Source organism: Cephus cinctus, unplaced genomic scaffold, assembly GCF_000341935.2.
Source record: "Cephus cinctus unplaced genomic scaffold, Ccin1 Ccin1_scaffold0020, whole genome shotgun sequence".
Taxonomy (NCBI): Eukaryota; Metazoa; Arthropoda; class Insecta; order Hymenoptera; family Cephidae; genus Cephus; species Cephus cinctus.
This window is the reverse complement of record NW_014332768.1, coordinates 450310-473283: the sequence shown is the minus strand read 5'-3', so window position 1 is coordinate 473283 and position 22974 is coordinate 450310. Positions and strand designations below refer to the sequence as shown.

The following is a 22974-nucleotide window of genomic DNA, read 5'->3' as shown; positions in this document are numbered from 1 at the left end:
GCGCGCGGGGCGGAGGGTCGTACCTTTTATGAACGTACTCGCATTCCTCGTGGCTCTTATCTCTATTTCATTTTTGTTCTTTCGGCTCTTAATCCCAAATCCAATTTAATCAAGATGACGGTTTTTTAGCGACGAAGAAGCGAGACGTCCCGGCGCAATCCGTCTGGACGAGGAAATCGTCGACCGAACGATAATCAATATTTAACAATAGCCAACATTTATAGAATAAGATACCGATTCAAGTGTTTAATCATTAATTGTGTAAATGTATGTTTTTTTTGTTTTTTTTTTTTTTCATTTTGCATTTAATGTACTTATCTGATCCACGTGTAATGCCGGTGTCAGTGTCACTATGTATATGTCTATAATCAATAATGATCATTTGCGTTTTCATAATTGCTTCAGTCCGTAATGCGAACGTCGCTTTGACAATTCTCAATAGTCTGTATACCTATGTGTATATATATATATATATATATATATATATATATATACCGTGCGTGATTTCGCACATGCGAATCTGGCACAGTGTTTTTCGAATATAATTGCCAAAAAAAAGATACAGAGGTACGTCATTCGTATACAAAAAGAAACATACGTTCCGCATAAACATCCTCTACGCGTCTATTGCTTTTTTGCTCGAGGAGCAATTTTCTTAGATTTTTTTTTCAAAGTTTCAAACGTCCCAATTTATAAAATTTCCCAAGCGTCGTATATATCTATTCTCGAAAAGCTCTCGTTTTAATCAACTTTCGCGCGTTATAATTGACACAGTCGAGAATTATCGCTTTTCTTTTTCAATTTTTTTTTCTACATTTTCTCATGTCCCACTCGCAAATTATGCCGCTCTAGCTGATCGGATCGTTCGGAAACGAATATTGCGCGATTCGAAAAACACCGAACCAGCGGTCGCTCCTTACCTGGTTTTCAAAATTTTTAAATTTATATATTGCACGACACTCATTATAACACCGCGAAGTACTTCCTATTCTTCGTTTCTCTTTGTCCTTCGTTTCCGAGTACAACGTCCGTCGCCCTCGTCAGTCAATTATACAATTATATCTCAAACAAGCTCTTCCCTTAAGTCAAAACTGAGATATGGTCAAGTCCAAAATTTACATAGTCCTCGGATTTTCGTGTTTCGACAAAATAAATAGTCCCAAGGTATTATCCAATATTAGCAGTAGTTGGTAGTAGTTAGTGGTAGTAGCAATAGTAGTATTAATAAACAATATTAGCAGTACCGATAATACTAATAATATTATCATAGTGACGCGATAATAAGAGTTAACTATTAATAATAATAATACAACAATCATAATATTCGCACCGAGAAAGCTCTCAAAGGAAATACTTAGTGGTATTTCATTATTTTATTGCTAACGACGAAAACAATGCGAAAATGTTTCTCTTCTTTCGCATTTTCCCATTTTTTGCAAAACAATTTAAGACTCGATTTTCGCATCGGGGTCTGTTAATCAATGACGATGACACGATAATAATAATAACAACAACAACGACGTTCATAATAATTAATAATAAAAATAATAATAGTCGACTACGTGTATATATACATATATATATATATATATATATATATATATATATATTTCTTGTATGTATATATGTATATACTCTAGCGTTAAACATTATGCTTAGGAAATATCGCACGAAGAGTATCTAAGAATGTACGCGGCAACGGATAATCAAATCGCTTATTTACTTTCATTGTTACGACGGTTTGAATCCACGTAGTTAAAGTCAGACGAATAAAGCTAATAAATCGTTAATCATTAATTATTGCGATAAGCTATCTCTTTAATGTAAAGAAATCTGGACCACTCTGGCAGAGGTATGGAAGTTCGACGAGCCACATAGGATATAGTATTTCTTATCCCTTGTTCATCTTCTTCAAGAATCATCCTTTACTTTTCTTCTGTAACCACCACCACCACCACCACCACCACCACCATTACCACCAACCATTTTCAGTCCCTTTTATCATTTTAATTTAATCGCACACTTTTTTTCTCAGTTACCCTCTTCTTGTATTTTTGTCAAATTTATTAGGTACTTAACATGGTAAAATACTAAGATCTTCCAAACCCCTCTGTTGGGCATACCGAGAGAGATAGAAGAAGAAGAAGAAGATGAATAAAAGTTAAAAGAATATATGAACATACGTGACATTTTGATAATTCATCTGATTAAAAAGAAATCGCAAAAAGTGTTTGGGTAACGTACAGTTAAATCAATATTGAATCAATAAACAGACTATTAAATTCGAATGATACACATTCGTTTGATTAGTGGTTGATCGCCGTACCGAACCTAAGACCTGTCCAGAGTTCGCTAATTGTATACTAGGCATTAATAAGTAAATGAATTATTAGAAATAAGTAAAATACAACATTATAATTCTGTCTATGCGTCTTCTCTATGCATCTCTGTACTTATGCTCGTGCCACATGGCAAAAATTATTTCTATCCTATGTAATTCGCCGTGTCCTTATTTTACATAAACTCAATGTTTTATATTGACAATTGAGAATATTAACTTAGATGAGAAGCATTCGCACGATGAATTAATCTCGGATGGCTACGATTCTATTATTAATAATCTAGTGTAATTTTAAGGATCTGCACTTATACGTGTACTGACGTAGCAAATCTTTCAACGAATATAAATGGAAAAGAGAACTATAATACACTTGGGTATCAGTGTCAGCATCTGTCTGTCCAACACACTGGCGACCATGTTTTCATGCAACGACAGATACTAAAGATTAATTATTGTAAGAGCTTCATTTAATAAATTTGACATACATCACAAGGGAGTTGACTCCTTGCAACTGCAGTACAGATATTAAACTGAAACTGTGTGACAGTAATAGCGTGTTGGACAGTCGGAACGGTATAGATGTGGAACCGGATACGGAAGTGATGTCTGTGAATCGACCATTAGTCGGGAAACTTCAAAAAATTGATAAAGTAATTGAAATTAAGAGACTGACTGGAGCCACCGAGATACGTACGAAATTTGGAGGCTGTCTTAATTGGACTCTAGACTTTTGTGCAATTAACATAATTGAACGCTTCTACATATATTATTATTAACGCATTATCCGAATAAACGCTACGGGTTTAATAGTATTCAAATTAAAATGGGCGACGTCGACCGGTGTAAAGAGTTACGTCATAGGTACTGTATGTGATAAGTATATACCGAGTGGTCCATCGAATATCGTTACAAATTAATAAGACGGCGAAAATTTATCCGAAATTATGCAACCTTTCTAGCATTCATTTTGACTATAATGAAATGCTTCTAAATAATTAATTGCATTATCAGTTGTGTCGATAAAGAATCAATTTCTGTTTTGTTTTTCAAAAATTTAGATTTATGATGAATCTAATAATTAATAAAGTTTCTAATCAAATCGTAAACGGTGCAACGTTATAACTCTTATCTAATGTCTTTTAAATTTTATTCCTCAAACACTGCTGATTGAGCATTCTACCAGTTCAATCCACAATTCATTGAATGCATTATGGTACTATAAAATGGCGATAATTGCACAGCTATTAACGAAACCATACTAATTAAAATTTGATTCACGTTAATTCTCCACATAACATCTTACACCAAATGCATATATAGATTAGAATTAAAAAATAAGTATACAATTAATTAATTGGTATAATCATTTGGAAATCTATCTAGTCCACTCAACGTATCACTTTGTATCATACAACTTTGGTCGGCAACGTCTTCCCACGATTCTAAAGATTTGCTGCGACATTGCCGAGGGAGATCCATTTCGTTGGACCACCCTGTAAATACTTTATTAATAATATATATATATATGTATGTATAATTATATGTCCTGTATACGTAAGTATGGAGTCCCTTACGTTGATAAAAGACACTATAACGTTATGTATGTACAATAACATGCGTATAGAGATTTTGTGTGGGGATAGGGGAGGGCTTTGTAACTCGGATCTCCTTGATAAGGATAAAACGATAACGCAAATAGGTCGATAGTAGGGTTTAGGTTAGGTTAAGATTATAAGTATTTTGTTGGTAGACACGAATGAACGAATTCAGGAGTTATTTGGCTTCAGAGTCGTCGAACCATTTTAAGGTAGTGGCACAACCACCTGCACATAAGTTACAGGCAAGTAGCCAGTGCGACCATTCAGGCTGCCCTCAAACCAATTCTCATCAATCTTTCGAATCAGGGTGATCGTGTCGTTTTCCTGAAAAAATAAAATCAAACTTATGAACAGTCATAGTGAACGATGGTGTATATGCTCAAATTTAATATATCTGACTACATTTGATCTCTTGACTACCGATGGATAAAGCAAATATTATTTTTTAATTTTATACCTTGAATCCAAGTTCGCCTGGGTTTTCAGCTTGAAAGTCATAAAGTGCTGTGCAGCAAGGTTGCTTTGCCATTGGCGTTCTGGCTGGTGACTTGCTGGGTGATGGCAACGGAGAAGCTGAAATTATTGATGTTTTTGTATCAAATCAGCTATCAATTGTTGGTTAATTATTTTTAACGCGGAGTTTCAATCCAGGTTCATCATGACTACATAAAAACGTGCTACAACTCGAACCTGTATGCAGGTTTTTGGTTACTACATTGATGACTCATCGTCTAGACTTTTGTAGCAACATTAAACTTTATATTATTATTCTGATTGAAATATCTCTACTGTATTACTATAGGTAAACTCGTGCTAAAGTTTTGAATGGAAAATTTATGATAAGAAAAGAGATATGATAAATCAAAATATATTATGACTGATAAAATGATCTCGAGTCCTCTGGTCACATTGAGGTGGATGAGAATAAAATAAAGGAATCCTTTAATTACAGTACAAGAACAAGTAGTATGAAGTAGCATTCAATGAAGAAGTGCCAAGCATGCCGATGAACAGTGTGGATGGTGTGTGGATAAATTGGAGAACTGTGAAATCAGCGAACAAATTCTATGACTTTTTTCATTATTTTCTTTTATATAAAGTGCAAGAAAATGAAACTCTGGCGTTATGTCTGTTACAGTTTTGCGGTTATACAGCCCCATGCAGAATTTACCATTGGCAGATTGCGGCGGGTTTCCGGCCGGAAATAGCTCGAGCTGTGAGCGCTTCCCGTCTCCGTGGACCGGAGACCCCGCTCGACTTGACCCTACAGTGTGTCAGAAGGACATACATTCAAGTATGCGACAAGTATACACAGAGCAAAAAACGGAGATAAAAAATTGCAGTAAAATAGAAAAAGTGTAAAAAGTGTAAAAGTGAAGATATTCAGATACAGAATGAGAAACATATAAAAGAGGGGTAAGTAGTGGGATTCCCAAGTACTTTTATAAAAATATATTTTGACATTTGTTGTCTTTCGAAACCATCAAGATTATAGAATATTGACCAAAAACCAAATATATTATTCCTTTCCCACGAAAAATAATTAGGGCGAACACTATATTTACAAATTTAATTTTTCTCACTAAATATAATTTTAAATTGAATCAATCTGATACATTCGATCAAATAAATTATACTACTCACAACCAAAGAGTGTCACCCTCTCACTGTCAATATTAATAAAAATAAAAGTATATGACAAATGTATACTAACATAAAAAGATATTCACATATGAACAGTGTTTCTGTGTGTTATGTGACAATCAACGACACAACAATATCTTTGTATATATCGAATATTTCGAAAAAAATAAATAAAGGATCTTCTCCGTAATCAAAGAAAAAGAAACAATACAAAAAAAAAAACTATAAAATAAGAATGAGACTTCACGGAGAAAGAAAAGGGTTAAAAAAGGATACAACGATGCAAGTGGGAATAGAATCATTGCACACAGTACACGCATAGAAGGGATTGAATGTAATATATATGTATATATATACTATACATACATATACATTGATAAATATGATAAAAAAATGTATACAGCCAACCCCAATGTCGTTAATTGTACAATAAACTGTAAAAGTGGTTTTACCGTAAAATGAGTAGTTCCCACCGTTCATGGTATCCGATGAGCTGATTCCTTCGACATTTAGATCAGCCAAGGTCTTCGGTACGAACTCCAATTTTGGTCGATTCGCCGCTTCCTCTTTCCTGCGTAATCAAAAGAGATTTCAAACCCATGAAATTGACTTGTATTCAAAGTTACCTGAAATTTTGACAAAAAGCATTACGTACTTATCCAGCAATGTTTCGGTGAGCACCTTGAGGATCTCGATGCACTGCTGATGATATTCTAGAAGAGCCTCACTGAAGGTCGCCAGCTGGGCGACTTGTTCGATCTGAAAGTGAAGGGCATTCTTTAAAGTCGTACGTAAAACCTGTTTATAATTTCGATAAATCTTCATAGAACATTGACCAGATACTTACGTCGTTCTCAAGAAGATTGAACATTCCCATCTGAGCGAGATGCAGACTCTCTGCGAACTTCTCCTCGGCTTGACGAATCTCGTCGTCTGAAACGTGAGAACCTGTACGCAAAGGTTGCGCCATAGGAACATTAAAAAGTTGCACTACTGGGTTTCTCTTAAACGAACAATAAAGAATAATCTAAAGTTCTTAGGATCGTAGTGTATACGTAGATACGTCAAACTGGTATCACCAATATGGATTGTCTAATGAATAAAGGGGACGATAGGCCAGACATAATGTCATTGTAAAACTAAGTGAACATTATTCTAGCTGGTTTTTCATACTTCGTGTCAGTAAGTACAAATACAGTGCACGTATTACGTATACGATGAGTTCTTGTAAAAGCGGTTAATATACACAGATTACATGCTCAGATTCTAATCCGGTGATTATATACTTGATCTAGAACATTAGTTCTCTTTCTAGGAATATCAATATAGACCGGATGTACGAGACGGATATTAAAGTTCAGTCAGATATAAAAGTCAGGAGGCCGTTTTGCCGTTCTTTTAGCTATTGATACGACAGCGACTACCGGATGTGAAAAATCAATGTTCGTTCATTGGCAAGACTGGTAATATTATTTGTTGAACTGTCCAGGTTATCATGACGGATATTGACGGATGTATGGAGACTGAAGATCTGGTATTAATAACCGTGTCTCTTTAGAGTACGTGAAATTTTAGGATTTCTACTACGGACTATAGTATAATCTAGCAAAGTTCTAAAAAACGATTCGTTAATGGATGGGTGATAGACGATGAACTCTGCGTACCCACGGAAGTCGACGGGGTGCTCGTTCTAGCTGGACTTCCAAAATGTGGGCTGCTCGACCGTTTTCCAGCGGCTAATATTTGACCAATCGATCAACAAGAAATAAAATTCCAAAAATGCAGGTCATGCCAAAGAGATTGGATGACTTTGCAACGTTAGAGGAACTTGGATTAACGATATTACTGTTATGACTTGAAGGAAAGCCGTTGTAAGTTCCGTTATAAGAGCCGGAAGTCTTTTGTGAATCGAACAAATCTCCTCGTTCGTAGCTAATTGTATTCTGTCATCCAATCACGTGATGGAAAACAACGACGCGAATAGCTATTAAATATATCTAACCGGAAGTACAGTGCTCTGGAAAAACGATTATGAGGTTTCAATGTTCAGATATAAATCTTCTACATAAAAACTTAATCACCATTCCTATACGTGCCGCATCATGCCACATGGTAGGTTCCGGTGCAGCATGCAGATGCGCATGCATCTAGCTGCACGTTCTTAGCCCTTTCATTAAGGTAAGGTACCACGTTCTCGCGATAAGTGCATCAATATAAACAGACAGTGATTTCTTCTAGAATTCTATTAGCCCTCATCCATTTCATCCCCCTCGTACCGTCAACTCACTCAACGTAAATCTTCTTCACTGGTTAAGAGGACCAGCAGCCCTACGTTAAATGAACGAAACTTGATGGACAAAAGTTACCTTTTGCCTGACGTCGACGCTTGCAGTCAAAATCGAGTCTTCGGCCTTGCAGTTTCTTCCGATGATGCTGAAATTATAATAAATGACTGGTTACGAAGACATATTTGAATATGATACATCGTGTAAGAGCCTAGCCGCTAGAAGCGACGTGAAAAGAAATGAGAGTGAAAAACTTTTTAAATAAATCCTCACCATAACTTCCTTCAGGTCCTTGGTCTGCAGATGGTGCAGAGGCTCCAGGAAGTTTTGCTTGATGTTGTCATCTAGTGAATACTTCACGTCGGCCATCTGCTTCATGGCCTCACCCATTTCAACTAGCGCTTGACCTGAGGAAAGGATGAGTCAATGTCAAAATAAAATTGTAATATTAAGATATTGAATGAAACAAAAATTGATAAATTAATTACTTACCGAAAATACTGTCTTCTCCCATTTTCTTCCCGTAAATCAACATACAATCTCCAAGTACGCCTTCGGGCTGAGGATACGTAGAGGCTTTTGCCTGACCACTGAGCTTGCTTATTCCTTTCACAGCTGCCATTTTCGCTCTGGCCGTTGGATTTGGCTGGAGAAATTCCTTCGTCTTCATTTGCAACTCCTCGACCAGCTCGCACGTGACGTCCGTTTTCTTGATTGAAAAGAAAAGGAGAAAAATATTTATTATTTAATAAAATGTCATATATTATTACTTCAAATACACAGCGTGATATGATAAATTATTAATGGTCATCTAGATCAAGTGGCTTTTCAGATCTGTATCCTAATATCCCTTTTCAACCTCCACTTCAAAGATCCCAGATGAAAAGGGTTGATATTAATGTCACCAGAAACTACCTTAATCCAGATATCAAATCATTTTCGCCCACTGACTTCCAGCATGAATTTTCAAACTTGTCGCCAAGAACTTTCTCGTATCCAATGATCTCCTCTCCATTCAACGAACATCCTTTTCATTGAACTTCGCAGAAGCCATCACTCACCCTTCCTGACTCTTTCTCTTTCAAGGAACCGTCTTCGTCCACGTAACAACCACAAATAGAAACCGTAATGATTTCACGACAAACAAAAATGATTTTACAAAAAAAAAAAAAAGATGACAAGAACGGAAACGTGTAATTGTCAGAAACTTTAGAATATATTAATAACTCACCCTCTCCATATCCACAAAGTCGACGTCCAACTTGGTGCCTTCCGCACCACCCATCTTCTCAGTGACATACTGCAAAATAGCAATTTGCGAAATTCATTATAACGTCAATCACATAAAATAGCAATAACACGTGACCATAATGTATCAAGTCGCGGCTTAGAAACGAAGTAAACACCCCAAGAGTACAACAAAAAAAAATGAGCACGAGCGAGTCCATTAGTAAGATTAGCCAGTACATTTTTGATGACGCGTGACTTTTCCTATCGCAAATTAGAAACATGGCGGCCGACAGCCGCACGTGCAGAAAGTTTTCAAAATTTGACTGACTCTATGATACAAGATAGAAGTGAAGATTTTCGTAGTTTCCTTTTGCAGGCTGTCTAGAAGTCTTCAAAGTATCCTAGTCAAATCAAAAGGTAAGTTATTATAAAAAAATTTAATGTTTAGAATTTTAATAATTGAATTAGGAAAGAAATATTAAAGTTTCCAGATAGGTCGATCAATATCCGCAACATTTAATCTAAAACCTCGTGCAAGCATAAGGATGTGAAAGATGAGTTGAAAGCCTGCCAGGAGACACGAAGGCATCCTGAGAACGTCGCCAGCAGGCAACGCGGCACCAGGCGTCTTTCCTGTGACTTTTGGCGCCGTTTACAATTATCAATTCACCAAGTACTCGTTCGCCAAGGAAGCCGTACTGCGCGATTCTACCACTTCCGCCCTCGGCCCTGACCTATATTTCAGTGCGACCTATATTCCCGGTTTGCCTCTACGCTTCTCCCTTACTTAACACTGAATTGTGTCTAGAACCTTTATGTACGGATATAGCGGGTGGTGGCATTTATACTGACCGGATAGATTTTTTCGGAAACTAAGCTGGATATAAAAAAATATTTCAGACTGAAGCTACACAGTTACAAGGAGGACGAAAGATTACGTTATGAAATTCCTTCCTAAGTGCAGGCGTTAACGTAATTCGAAGGTCAAATTATATTTTTTCAATTTGTCGATTCAATTTTTCTTCCGGAAATAAATAAACGTCACACCCTGTATATGGGCTTGAATTGATACATATGTCTTTGGCTCTGTAATAAGTTATCGATTACTTTTATTACTTTATGAAAACACCGATACCAATTTTTTATATTGACTCTCACAGTTATCCAGTAGCAATAACAACTAATTGCAATAACAAAAAAGATAATATACTACATTCGTTATAATATTTACACAGTTCTATCATTAAAGAAGTAACGCAATGTGATAATAACTTAATTTGATCGATACTGCCCCATATAAATCGAAACGAAAATATATAAACATAATATAAAATAATATAAAACATATAAATCGATACGAAAATCACTCTAACTGTCAAATTTCAATGTATCAAGACAAAATTTAAATATACCTAAGTGACGGAACAAATTTTTTATACTTTTCCTTAGACCAACAAAACAGCATGGTTGACAATGATCAAACTGAGATTAAAAGATCTACCTAACCAACATTATTATATCCAATACGTGTAACTGGAGTAAGGTGTGACCTGATTGTTAAGGGAAGAGGTCAGTTTCTTCGGTAATAGAATATAAATAACCAAGAATTGTACAGGGGCATCACAATGGAAATGCCCATACAAATTCACGGATCGCCATACGCACAGATTATGCCAGGTAACAACGTAGTGCCATTTAAAACAGTCATTCATTAATGGGACATCGAACGCAATTAAGGCCAAAGGTCACGAGCCGAGGACTGAGGCCGAGGCCGAGGTCAATATGAGTAGAGTAACTCGTGAGAATGAAATCCTGTGTCCCAGCCTCCATTCGACTTGTTTGGCAAAGTTGCTAGACGACGATCACCATATTCCATGCTAATTGAAATTGCGTTAGGAACGGAAGTGCGAAGAAGCGTCGGGATGAGGGATGAAAGTTTCACAAGCTTTGCGTTGAACTGGTGATATGGAAATTTTGAAAATAAATGTAATAACACTGAATAATGACAATTAAGAAGAAGCAACGAGAAAAGTTTACCTGATTCGCCTTGTTAATTTGTTTCCTTAAGCCTGCGAACGCCATGGCGCGCTGCTCTCCTTTATTCCTCTCCGATTCACGTAATTGACCAACGTGTCAGATTCTGAAAGACAAAATTAAGCATTAGATATAATTAATTGACAGACGAATGATATGCTGGAAATTTTTCTATTTCCATAATTATTGTCTATCGTGATTTGATGATATTAATATTTCATTAAATCGCTTGATTTATTGGTTTTAATCGTTGACTGGTATTAATTCAGGTATTAATGAATTCCTTCTAGAAAAGTTTAAGATCGGATAAGGTCAAGGGTGAATTAACATAGTGATTTTGACAGAATAAAATATAAAGTATATCAATGATATTTCTGTTTAAATTATTATCTAGCATGTGATATATATATATATATATATATATAAATGACAATTATAAATTACTTCAATTAAAATAAAACGTCTAATCTACGTACACGTAGAGATTAAGATATGGCACGAGAGAATCTTCGAAGAAGCAACCAATAAAAGAGGTTTAAATTATTATCTAGCATGTGATTATTAATGAATTCCTTCTAGAAAAGTTTAAGATCGGATAAGGTCAAGGGTGAATTAACATAGTGATTTTGACAGAATAAAATATAAAGTATATCAATGATATTTCTGTTTAAATTATTATCTAGCATGTGATATATATATATATATATATATATATAAATGACAATTATAAATTACTTCAATTAAAATAAAACGTCTAATCTACGTACACGTAGAGATTAAGATATGGCACGAGAGAATCTTCGAAGAAGCAACCAATAAAAGAGTCTCATTTTACGAGCAATTTCGTCGCCTTTTTAATAGGCTTAATGAGAGCAAGTACTCGTACAATGAGACAAGAGCCAGCCGATTCGTATCCAGCGAGCAGACATCTGGCTTCATCCACTGTCAGAAGCGAAGTGAAGTAAGAAAGAAAGATCTTACGACAATAAAGTCCGGTACACAACGCGAGCGATCTAGGAGGTTGACGTTGGTCTAACAAAAATTCATATGACAAACATCAGACAGTATAGTTTCGAAAAAATGACGCTAGTCGAAAATAGAGCGCGATTATCGCGATTACAACGGTTAGAATTCAAATCGGCAAAGCGTAACGGACGATTGTTGTTTTTCTTTAAAAAAAAAAAGAAGGGTCGCTCAGACTAAAAAAAATGGAGGTCACAGTGCACGAAGGACACGGTGTACGTCTGTTACAATACAAATATCTCGTCTTCTCTTGAGTCCCGGTGAGAATATAAAAAATGAAAGACCGAGAGGGGGTGCTGAATGGGAGAATAGAAGTAAAATGAAAAAAAAAGTCTATCAGGAGAGTGGCAGTGAAAATGTAGAAAAAGATAAAAAAGAAAATGTCCTTCTCTCACCTGTTACCTAGGCCGCTGGACCTTATCGACTAATTTATTCGGAAACACCCTGGACACTGAGTTTATGGACTTTTAATAAAAGGATAGAAATTCTTCTCTTTTTTATGTCTGATACTCGAGGATATAACAAAAGTAAACGTATCCGCGTGGATATACGAGCACCGGGAGAGTCTTTTCGACACTGCGCCTTTCTAGGGGTAGTTTTCTGTGTTGCGATCGATACGGGGACGGCTTTCTCCTACCACCGTGCGCCACCAACCCTCTCAGGCACGCGTGTCAGTCTATAGGGTGGTTCAAATATGCGGGGGCGATATTCGTCTGCCTTTGGACGCTGTTGCGAAGCCACTAGTCGTTGTCGCGGAGACGCAGGATCGGCGATATGAATCCGTGGAACCCTGGGGGAGAATTCATCTCGCGCACCACTCGGAACCCTTCCAACAATTTTAGTGAACTTTATAGATTCCTTTTTTACCTTTATTTACGTAAAAAACCTTGCTTGAATAAATCAATTAAAACCGATTGAAAATTGTCGGAAGGAACCAGATTCGTGCAATTGAAATTTTTTTGGGGAAATTTTATTAATATTTATTACTGGCAATCAATGAGATTTATTATAATTAAACATTTGTGTATGGGGTAATCACTAATATAGTCTTATTAACACGATACCTACTCGTTGCGAATTCTATTCACTTCGAATTCAAATATCTCCGATTGCCCCAATCATAACTGAATTCAATATTTATCGGTTTCTATTGATTTTAATCGAATTCTTTTAACTGGGAGAAAACGTGTTATCTAATAAGAAGCTCGAACGAACCTCGCACTAAATTGAAGGGTTGAAATATAGGCTTTGTAGATTTAATAATTAAATTACAATATTGTATTTCTTATTTATTGATTTATATGTTTTTGTTTAATTTTTTGAAGAATTTTAATCGAAAATATACTGCTATACCCAGTTCCGTTATACTAACTTGCTATCGGCAGATAAAATACTGTCGGCATTTACGCCTCCTCTGACTCTGAGTATGCATCCGCTTTGTAAACCACCCTCGCACTTGGTAAAAATATCTCTAAAAATATATTCCACCGTTAACGTGATATGAAAGGAAAAATTAATTTAGACCTTAATGGGAATGGCCCTAAATCATTATGTTGGTAGCCTATTGCTACCTTTTAGAATGTATGATTCGAGAATATCAAAGACCGCTTTGATAATTCTATCAAGAAAATCAGCAACGACTATTCTAAAGAAGTTTCTTTTCCCATTCGTTTTGTCCCTCTTTCAATTGCTATAGCAAGATCTTTTGAAATACACTAACTCCTCAAACAGAATTGATCGATTTTAATAATATCTAAATACAATTCTCATTTTGTTTCTTAGCCTATTAGACTTTTATCTTTGTTTTACGTAAATTTAACATTTCCATGTTTCAGCTGATTAAAAAAAGTAATAACAAAGAAACGTGAACATGCTAAAACTTTTAATCTGAATTTATTATTTTTTATAAATCAAGCTAAAAGTTACCTATGTTTTCTTTCACATAATTTAACTTTCCACACACCGTATTATTACTTTGTAAAATTACGAACATTCGTCACGAGTGGTCCGATATTAATTCATGACTAATTAGAATATCAGCATCTGTGTTGGAAAAGCGATAATATGCATCAAATAACGTGCATTAAACGATAAAGCCGCAAGTACTCGCGCAGCCACGTTATTTTGCACAGAAACAATTTCGGAATGACATTTTCCATAAAGGAGGAAGTAAAAATAATACGTTTGTTAAATTTAAATCTGAATACGTGAATCGTTGCGTATTACAATCTGTAAAGTATCTTGAACACAGTTAATCAATGTATCGCTATGAGGGGTCGAGCTATTAAATTATTTCCTATTAAGCCATTATTCACGGTACATATATACGATACAAAAAGAACGAGACACCGGCATAAAGCAGCGTGGAAGCAAAGGATCATGTCACAAATAATTCGAATGCGTTATTTTTAATCCTAATTTTATCCAGGCTATTATTTAAATTCACAAAGTTAACGTACTCACTGAAAAAAAGTAGCCTACCTTATTCGGTAATATTTTCAAATCCAAACTGTAATTGTAGTTATCAAACCAATCAGAAAGTTTTAACTGGTTTTGACGCAACCGGCAACCGATAAAGAAGAAGCTGTACCAGTGATAGTTGTTTTTGAATGAAAATCGGTATTTATTGAAGTGTCATCAAAACCCACGCTCCTTGATCCATGGCCGATGAATGCTAGTGGAATTATTATAATTTGACGATAATCAATTCGATTACTGATAAAATAGAGCTGGCCTCCATCTTTCAGTATTGTCAGAACTTTGAGGCTATGCTGTCATCATTTGATCTAATGATTGAATCTTATGCGTGCTATTTATACTATCAAATTCTCTTTAGCTTACCTTTAACGATTTAACTCTGTGTTGAGATCCGACGGAGCACTATGTTCCTAACCCCCTGCATCGATTTGACACACGCGAGCGAACAGCTGTTCGAAGACTACTGAAATGGCCTAAGGATGGCTCTCGAGTCATCACGCCAGAGCCAATGGCCGCGCGGTTTATGTAGGGAAATAAATAAGTAAATGATGTTTATTTTTAAAACGTTATGGTTATACAGTTGCACGCGCATGAAGGAACGTGTAGACCTTCTTTGGAAATAGAAATACATAGACGCTAGTCCGAGTTAATTTTTAAATGGCGACATAGGTCCTTTTATTATCAACATTATTAATACAGTGAAACAGGTAATATTATACAATAAAATAGGGCCGTTTTACAATAGAGCGCTGTCAAGCTTTATACATATTACGTTGCGTATGAGCATATTCCACTTTTACTGTTGACATGTTTAAAGGGATATGTACTCCTTAAGCTGCTGTTCGACATCAGGAGTGATGGTTAACATCAACTGGTCAAATTGGTTGTCACCCACGAGTCGTCGAAGTGTAATAAGCTGATAGCAGACAACGTTGTCTTATCAATCTAGATTTGATTTAAAATAATTACAAATAATAAAATCTACCTGGCTTTGGAAGGTATCCTTCAAAGATACACTGTGTACAGGATCCCCAATTGCAAGTCTTCTCTTTCGTTGTGCGTGCTCAGTTTCATAGTCCACATCTTCATACTGTGATGGACTCGATTGTTCACCAATCATCAAGGAACTAAAATAATTGTGAATTTTACTTATAGAGCTTTGTGAAATCATATCATCTTTCTTTGTCTTACTCAATCGGGCAGCCCATGTCATCAATCTTAGTAATGTCATTGAGAGTCTCGACTATGTTCGAAATTATACGTGGAAAATGATGAAGGACAGACGGTGGACTGTTTGCACCCAGAAGCGAACAAAGCGCCAGAGCAAGCAATTTACGTCTCTCAGGTTGCGAAACAAGTGGCATACGATTCACCCAAATTTGTACGATTTGTCCAAGAACATCTTCTTCGTTGGTTTCTACACCTTCCATGTACCTGGCCAATTCATTAACGACCTAAGAGGTATCAAAATTTCATTGAATCTTTCTATGCAATCTTACGGTACCGTTAGAAAAACTAATTACCTGTATGAATATATCTCTCGAAATTAGCAAAACTCTTGCTACGATAGACAAATACATGGCCATCACCATTGGATACTCCTCGCCCTTATATACGCTTCTATAATAAGATGTTTATTGATCACTTTATTAGGAATATCTATAATTATTACTACAACAAGTATAGGAAAGATAAATTATTTAAAACTTACTCAAATATTCTGTTAAGTAGTGGTTTAATCAGTGGTGCTCCTTGATGGGGCAAAGCTCGAAGACACGTTTCTACAAGTTGCATTGCCATGACTATCCCCTCTGATCTCAAATCCGTTAAAACTGACTTTAATGTATCAACTACAACCGTGCCCCACTCTCCCAAAAATTCCTGAGGACTTAATAAAACATAGGCTTGCACTATGTACATACACAATCTTAGATTTTCTGTAGATGATTCTGTAAATATAAAAGTAGTCTATAAAGCACGTGTTATATATTGGTTGTCCGAATTTATAATCATTAGATATTTATACTGACCTAGCAATGCAGGCATATTACGGAAAAGCTCCATTATTTCTGGAGTAGGTGCAGGTGCATTTTCCAAAAGTGCTAACCACAACTCTAATCCATCTTCTAGTAGGTAAACATGTCCATCCTGATTCATGTCACAACTTAAAGCTACAGCACCGACTACTAATGGTTGCAGTATAACACTTTCACAGCCCAATGCCTAGGAACATGTATATTAAGCCAACCATCCTTGCTACAGTAATCTTATTACATAATCTAAAGTCTTTCGAGTAAATACCTTTTCCAACTGAACGAGTGCAGAAACAATGGCACATCGTAACATGTTATGATCTTCAGATTGGGGCCAAAGTGCTGGTAAATAACCAGTGAGTGCTGCGACATGAGGTCTTATTCCACTTCCTACTCTTTCTGTCATAAATGAGAGAACATACAACACCCTCATCTAAAAGGTCCAAAATATTAAAAGTGAATAAGTTATTCACTGATAGTAATTTTCATATATGTTTTACCTTAGTGTCGCATTCCTTGACTTCCTTTAGTAGAGTGAATAGCAAGGAAAATACAGTTTCCAAATAAGGAGCGAAATCATCTGTATTAAATTGAAAATCGTCTATCGCAAGTTTCAGAGCATTGCTAGCTGCTAATCTGACACCAAGATCTTCATCGGGGCTCAAAGCTTCTACCATTAATTTGTATAATTCTGGTCTTAGTTCCGCGCTGAGTTTTACACCTATGAATAAATCCTTTGGTCTATAAATACTGCATAACAATATAGAGATTCTAGCTTTATGATACTAGATTTCATTATTTAATATTATAGCACCTGTCCATTGTCCAATTAACCAGCATACGCGTCTTCTGATTATTCTATAGTTGTTGCCATGGACTTTTAATTCTTGCTTTAACGTAGTGGAGAACCATTGATCGAAGTTGACCTAGTGAAAATTTTTATAGTTAATTTATTATTATCGTTTAGGGGGCATTAATGTTACAAACCTCGTCATATAAGTCGAAGGCTACAAGGCCAACTGCATTGTAAACAGCATCTTTTAACAAAATGGCATGTAAATTATTTGGATCTACTGGCTGATGATGAATCTCTATTAAGCGCACCAAAACCGGAGCAAGTATATCTCTAAAGTGACGAAAAAGAGCTAGAAAGACGGACTCCGTACATGGCTGTGAATATAAAGATAACAAAATAATTCAAACAACTGATTATAATTAATTATTGAGTTACGTACGGACCACTTACTCTCAGATTATATTTAACCGCGCCACTATCGTCAACAGCTAAAAATACAGACCGTTATTGGAAGATTCGTATTTTAAGAAGTACGTTTTATCAAAGATTTCTTTTACTTACCAAAATTTTCCGGATCTGTATCCCAGAGCTCTAAATCAGCAGGCGTCAAAAGAAAATAATGCGTTACCAGTCTTGAGCAAATTTCAGTCAATGTCTCCACAGTGAAAAATTTTTGTCTCAATTGAAGTGCTCTCAGCTTTAGTGGGTCTTTGGTCTCTGAAGAAAAATTGTTGCGTTTGGTACAATTAAAAGGAAATAATCGTAACTGTAAGTACCACAGAAATATTCAGCAGTACACACTTTCTATCATTTTTGGGGGTCCATTAAACAGCAGTACGCCCTTCATTAAGTTCAAGCATTGTATAATGAATCTTTCGAAAGTCAAAGCTTGCCCTGCCTCTGTGAAACAGTAGAAGACAGAGAATTCCAACGACGTAGGAATTAATTCCACGTAGCAATGTGGATGCATTTCCAGCACACCTATTAAAACTTTCGTTAAATGAATAATAAACTTGTTGCACACTTCCATCTGGATACCTCTGGATATGAGGTTTTTCCCTGAAAAATAAACTCATATTCTGCTTTACCTATTACATGCAACCATGAGATATTATAAGATTTCATTACAAGACGAAGTACTAACTGCACTCCAGGCAAGTTCTTGCACGTTCAAATACAACTTCCAAAAATATCATAGCGTCCTGAGATTCAGATGGTTTATTGAATCCATTTACTATTAACTTTCTCAATATTCTTAGAAGGAGTAAAGCTTTCTCTAGCGCTTCTTGAATTTGATTTGCATCAGCACCATTCGATGCCAAAATGAGAAAAGAATCGGTATAAGTGTTCCATAAATTCAAAATGAACGTGAACACGTTGGTGGTTAACTCCTGGAACAGCTTTTTATCAGCTGCTAGTCGTTTTGATGCTAAAGTTTTAACGACATGATGTAAAGTCAGCAATGCTCTGTGTTGAGCTAAAGGGTTTTGACTTCGTATCCCTTCCAAGAGGGTTGGAATTAAGTTTCCCCATTCCCTTGGACAATCATACCTGTGCGAGGAGCAAAATGTGCATAGAGAAACTATGAATTTCATGCAATGTTCTTCAGAAAAATGAATGCTTTACCTCGCAATTTTAGCGATAATAACAGCAAGTTGTACAGCTAATTGATTGACAGGCTCATTGAAGCTTGCTATCAAATGCTGACGAAGGAATTCCTTCTCCTCATCTGCTATTGCACTATTCAAAGATTATCATATAATTGTCACATGTACATATGATAAAAGTGTTAAATATTTTGATTTATTTTGATCATGCAAGAAAGTCTTACTTTGGTGCGTTTTTTCTCCAATATTTATCTACGCCATTCTTGAAGCATAAGATAGCCATCCACCTAACGTTAATGGCCAAGGAATGATTCGAGAATACATTCTGTAATTAAAATATAGTTACACTTTATATCAACATTCTCTTGCATTTTAACATATTGATTTTTATTATAGAGAGAAGTTTATAAAATTTTAATAATTTTTACGTTCTTCTGAATGAAACATATTATGTTCAACAAAGTAAATGAAACTTCATATTATGAACAAAAACAATAGCACACTCAATTAAAATTCATTATTGTCACATACTGCAAAATTATAAAATATCACAGATGTGTATCGATATAGGGAATATTAATCAAACTTACGAATAATGCTGTGTAGAATCCACGCTGAGTTTCCCACTGTTTAAGAGTTTCTTCTGCAGGCTTCAAGATACCAGGATCCTGACTACCAGCCCGCTGAAGAGTGTCAACCACTGCTGCATCCATAGTTTCCTATGAAATAATAATCCTACGATGAAAGACATTACCAATACCATAATTCCATATAGACTATGTATAAGTCATATGACAATTATCTCCAAACACATGGTAGTGTATTTAACAAACAACCAAAAAAACTAATCTGATAGATGACTAAATTCCATGCAACCTTCTGTTGCAAGAAAAACACTATACTTATACATCTAAAAACATATCAGTGCAATTCATAAATTTTTAATAAATATATTCAATCTAATAGCAAGTGATACGATATCAATAATAAATTATTTCAATTTTATCCCTTTTCGGGGCTATGGTTTCTAACCTATTAATGATGAGCAGCATGCAGTTCATGCGGAATTACCTTGCTCAATAAGAATTTATGATATATTTAGCGCACTCCATTTATAGTGAATAATTATGTATCGAAACAATACATAATGATGGGTTGAAATACTTTTTATCATTAAAATGTCACAGGCGACCGCAAGTCGGCATCTCAACGCTGTTTCTTTCCTCCTCCTCTCAAGCAACTCGACGTTGCTTCACGTCCAGTTGCACCACCGTTTCTCACAATGCCCTTAAATTAAAGATGACAGTCCTCGATGGTTACATCTAAATAGTACATAAAATTACTCGAGTACTTTTCCTTGACGAATATGCGTAATTGCACGTCCGATGGTACTATCAATAAAGGTCACGATCTGCTGACGATCGTTTCAATCAAATTTGTTGTCACTTTGAGAATATCGTTCGATAATGAAACGCCAGTATAGGAATAAATTTAGAACATACTCTAAATAGAGGCCGCTACTTTTATTTAAACTTAATAAATAGATATTACTTATTTATAACAATGAAATCTACGTAAAAAAGTTTAATCTCTGTGAGAATAATTACAAACTTGCAATAATACTTTGATAATATTCACCTGCGAATCATTCTTTTTAAATAGTAACAACGTTATAGTTCGTTAAATAAGTTTTCGATTCAAAATAATATTTACTTAGTGAAATATATTCTGATATTAAATATCCTATTTCGTATATCTCTTTTTATATACTGCAAAATAAATCGTGCCGACTAATCTTCTCTATTTAGGTTTTCGCGGTATATGTTGGAATCGTGTACTACGCTATCATTCGTGAAATGTACGATTACTTATAATTTGGTATTTATTGAGAAACATACAAGAGCAACTGTAATAATCTGTAATATAATTTATTTATTATATTTTTTTACTTAATGCTCTTTATTGATGATAACTTTCGAATCGATTTAGCCTGATGCAGTCTTATTTGAGGAATGTTGACACGCCTTCCGGTTAGCGCCGTCTGGCGTTCAGTGTGATCGTACAGACTCTTTCTTTTTCATGGCTCGTGGCACAGCTTAGGTCTTGTCACGATGAAGGTACGAATCCATGAATATTTCCGCGATCTTACAAATAATCCTTAAAACAGAATATTGTGTTCCCATTGTGAATCCTGCTCGTTATTTTAGTGTATATATTGTTGTATAATATTCAGTGTCAAAAAAGATATACCCAAACAGATAATCGTGTTGTCGGTCGGACATCAGATTTTGTGTACAGCAATAGACAGATAGAAACTTTCTTAAAGTATTCTTTTAAGAACTCTGTTTCATACGTATTGTGAACAGTGTCTCATCTTTAGTGTCAGATCTAGGAATATATTTTTGTTATTATCTCGTTTTAATTTAAAAGCAATCAAGTGACTGGTTAACCTATATACTCCATGATGTTTCACATAGAATGGAGCGAAGATTCATGATTGTTTATTTCGTAATATTGTATTTACTATGCTTATAAATTGCTATAATTAATGCTGAACTTTATTCTTTTAGTTGAACGTGTCGTACCCGGCAACGGGATGTCAAAAGTTGTTTGAAATTTCTGATGAACACAAGCTCAGAATTTTTTATGAAAAGCGCATGGGCGCTGAAGTTGAAGCAGATTCCCTGGGTGACGAATGGAAAGGCTATATTGTTCGTATCTCAGGTGGAAACGACAAGCAGGGTTTCCCGATGAAGCAGGGTATTTTGACCAATGGTGAGTTCCAGCATCGAGAGATCAATAAATCTACCATTAGCCTGTTATCAGAATTTTCGACTTACTTTATTTTAGATTTATTTAGCAATATCGACAAATCATGATGATTGTTTTGTTGTCTGATATACAGGTCGAGTACGCTTGCTGCTATCCAAGGGACACTCTTGTTACAGACCACGTCGTGACGGTGAACGCAAACGCAAATCTGTACGTGGATGCATTGTTGATGCTAACCTGTCAGTCCTTGCCCTTGTTATCATCAAGAAGGGAGAACAGGTACTAAAACAATATTTGGCAAATAACACAGACTTATACTTTGAATAAATGTCATGCCCAGGCAGTGTCCAAGATTAACAAACCATCTTGGGGGCGTTCAGGTGCATGACAGACTAAACTTCGTTTCTAGATTTGGGAAATCGTGTTACTATATCTCCACTTTTTCTCAGTGTACGAACGAGACAGTTATTCCTAACTTACGTCTAATCCGTAATTATTCTAAAAGTATTAAATATCTAATAAAATTTGCAACTTTTTCCTTCAGGAAATTCCAGGACTGACCGACACTAACGTGCCACGTCGCCTGGGACCAAAGAGAGCTAGCAAAATCCGTAAGCTATTCAATTTGTCCAAGGAAGACGACGTTCGCCAGTTCGTCGTTAAGCGACCTATTCAGAAAGAAGGCAAGAAGGAACGTCGCAAGGCTCCAAAGATCCAGCGTCTCGTTACACCACTGACTCTCCAGGTGACTAATTTTACCTTATATATAATAAAAGGAATTTCACCGTATATCAAAAACGGAAATTGACATAGTGCTTGTACATTTCGACTTTCAGAGGAAGAGACATAGGCTAGCCCTGAAGAAGAGACGTTGCTTGGCACGCAAGGAACAAGCTGCCGAATACGCCAAGCTTCTGGCACAGCGGCAAAAGGAAGCTAAGGCCAGGCGTCAGGAGGAGCTGAAGCGACGAAGGAGCGCTTCTATGCGAGACTCCAAATCGTCGAGCCAGTCAGCACCAACTGCAGCCCAAAAGTGAACTGACTGCAAAACATATACTTTACAAAAATAAAAACGGTGTGACCAAACATTACGTTTTCATTTCTATTTACCTTTCCATATACAACAAAAATAG

General features: G+C 35.9%; 3 protein-coding genes across 22 annotated transcripts; 1 reads left to right on the top strand and 2 right to left on the bottom strand.

The window, feature by feature from the left end:
* Positions 1-245: 245 nt before the first annotated feature.
* On the bottom strand, positions 246-15134 carry LOC107266031 (endophilin-A). 17 transcript variants are annotated; one of them, XM_025082632.1, is made up of 13 exons: positions 14997-15134; positions 11136-11238; positions 9100-9168; positions 8361-8577; positions 8142-8275; positions 7950-8016; positions 7248-7319; positions 6431-6531; positions 6239-6360; positions 6036-6154; positions 5111-5203; positions 4397-4512; positions 246-4263 (listed from the first exon to the last, which is right to left on the bottom strand). In XM_025082632.1, the coding sequence occupies exons 2-13, from the start codon at positions 11178-11180 to the stop codon at positions 4144-4146; spliced, it is 1275 nt and encodes a 424-aa protein (XP_024938400.1). In that variant the 5' UTR covers positions 11181-11238; positions 14997-15134; the 3' UTR covers positions 246-4143. The 17 variants fall into 17 exon arrangements, with proteins under 17 accessions (XP_024938400.1, XP_024938429.1, XP_024938425.1 ...); XM_025082661.1 differs by having other exon boundaries at positions 6057-6154; XM_025082657.1 differs by having other exon boundaries at positions 6239-6342.
* Positions 15135-15279: 145 nt separating this feature from the next.
* Positions 15280-20485, bottom strand: LOC107266019 (importin-11). Of its 4 annotated transcripts, none has more exons than XM_015736078.2 (18): positions 20102-20485; positions 19660-19788; positions 19294-19394; positions 19089-19202; positions 18607-19013; positions 18264-18521; positions 18024-18179; positions 17913-17950; positions 17654-17836; positions 17481-17592; positions 17167-17387; positions 16935-17099; positions 16664-16856; positions 16345-16582; positions 16157-16253; positions 15825-16087; positions 15619-15781; positions 15280-15549 (listed from the first exon to the last, which is right to left on the bottom strand). In XM_015736078.2, the coding sequence occupies exons 2-18, from the start codon at positions 19780-19782 to the stop codon at positions 15445-15447; spliced, it is 2937 nt and encodes a 978-aa protein (XP_015591564.1). In that variant the 5' UTR covers positions 19783-19788; positions 20102-20485; the 3' UTR covers positions 15280-15444. The 4 variants fall into 4 exon arrangements, with proteins under 4 accessions (XP_015591564.1, XP_024938393.1, XP_015591555.1 ...); XM_025082625.1 differs by having other exon boundaries at positions 20234-20485; XM_015736069.2 differs by having other exon boundaries at positions 20141-20484.
* Positions 20486-21062: 577 nt separating this feature from the next.
* Positions 21063-22929, top strand: LOC107265232 (40S ribosomal protein S6). Its single transcript, XM_015734484.2, has 5 exons — positions 21063-21186; positions 21640-21844; positions 21975-22120; positions 22386-22586; positions 22678-22929. Exons 1-5 carry the CDS (start codon positions 21181-21183, stop codon positions 22876-22878), a joined length of 759 nt encoding a protein of 252 aa, XP_015589970.1. The 5' UTR covers positions 21063-21180; the 3' UTR covers positions 22879-22929.
* The last annotated feature ends 45 nt before the right edge of the window (positions 22930-22974 follow it).

Excerpts from the sequence above, each read along its gene's own strand:
- LOC107265232 (XM_015734484.2), top strand. Across the intron at positions 21,845-21,974 it reads GCAGGGTATTTTGACCAATG|GTCGAGTACGCTTGCTGCTA; the intron begins GTGAGTTCCAGC and ends TCTGATATACAG. Across the intron at positions 22,121-22,385 it reads TCATCAAGAAGGGAGAACAG|GAAATTCCAGGACTGACCGA; the intron begins GTACTAAAACAA and ends TTTTTCCTTCAG.
- LOC107266031 (XM_025082632.1), bottom strand. The coding sequence starts at position 11,180 with ATGGCGTTCGCAGGCTTAAGGAAACAAATTAACAAGGCGAATCAG. Across the intron at positions 6,155-6,238 it reads ACCGAAACATTGCTGGATAA|GAAAGAGGAAGCGGCGAATC; the intron begins GTACGTAATGCT and ends TTGATTACGCAG. Across the intron at positions 4,513-5,110 it reads CCCGCCGCAATCTGCCAATG|CTTCTCCGTTGCCATCACCC; the intron begins GTAAATTCTGCA and ends CAATAATTTCAG.
- LOC107266019 (XM_015736078.2), bottom strand. The coding sequence starts at position 19,782 with ATGGATGCAGCAGTGGTTGACACTCTTCAGCGGGCTGGTAGTCAGGAT. Across the intron at positions 18,522-18,606 it reads AAGAACTTGCCTGGAGTGCA|GGAAAAACCTCATATCCAGA; the intron begins GTTAGTACTTCG and ends TTTATTTTTCAG. Across the intron at positions 17,951-18,023 it reads TACAGATCCGGAAAATTTTG|CTGTTGACGATAGTGGCGCG; the intron begins GTAAGTAAAAGA and ends CTGTATTTTTAG.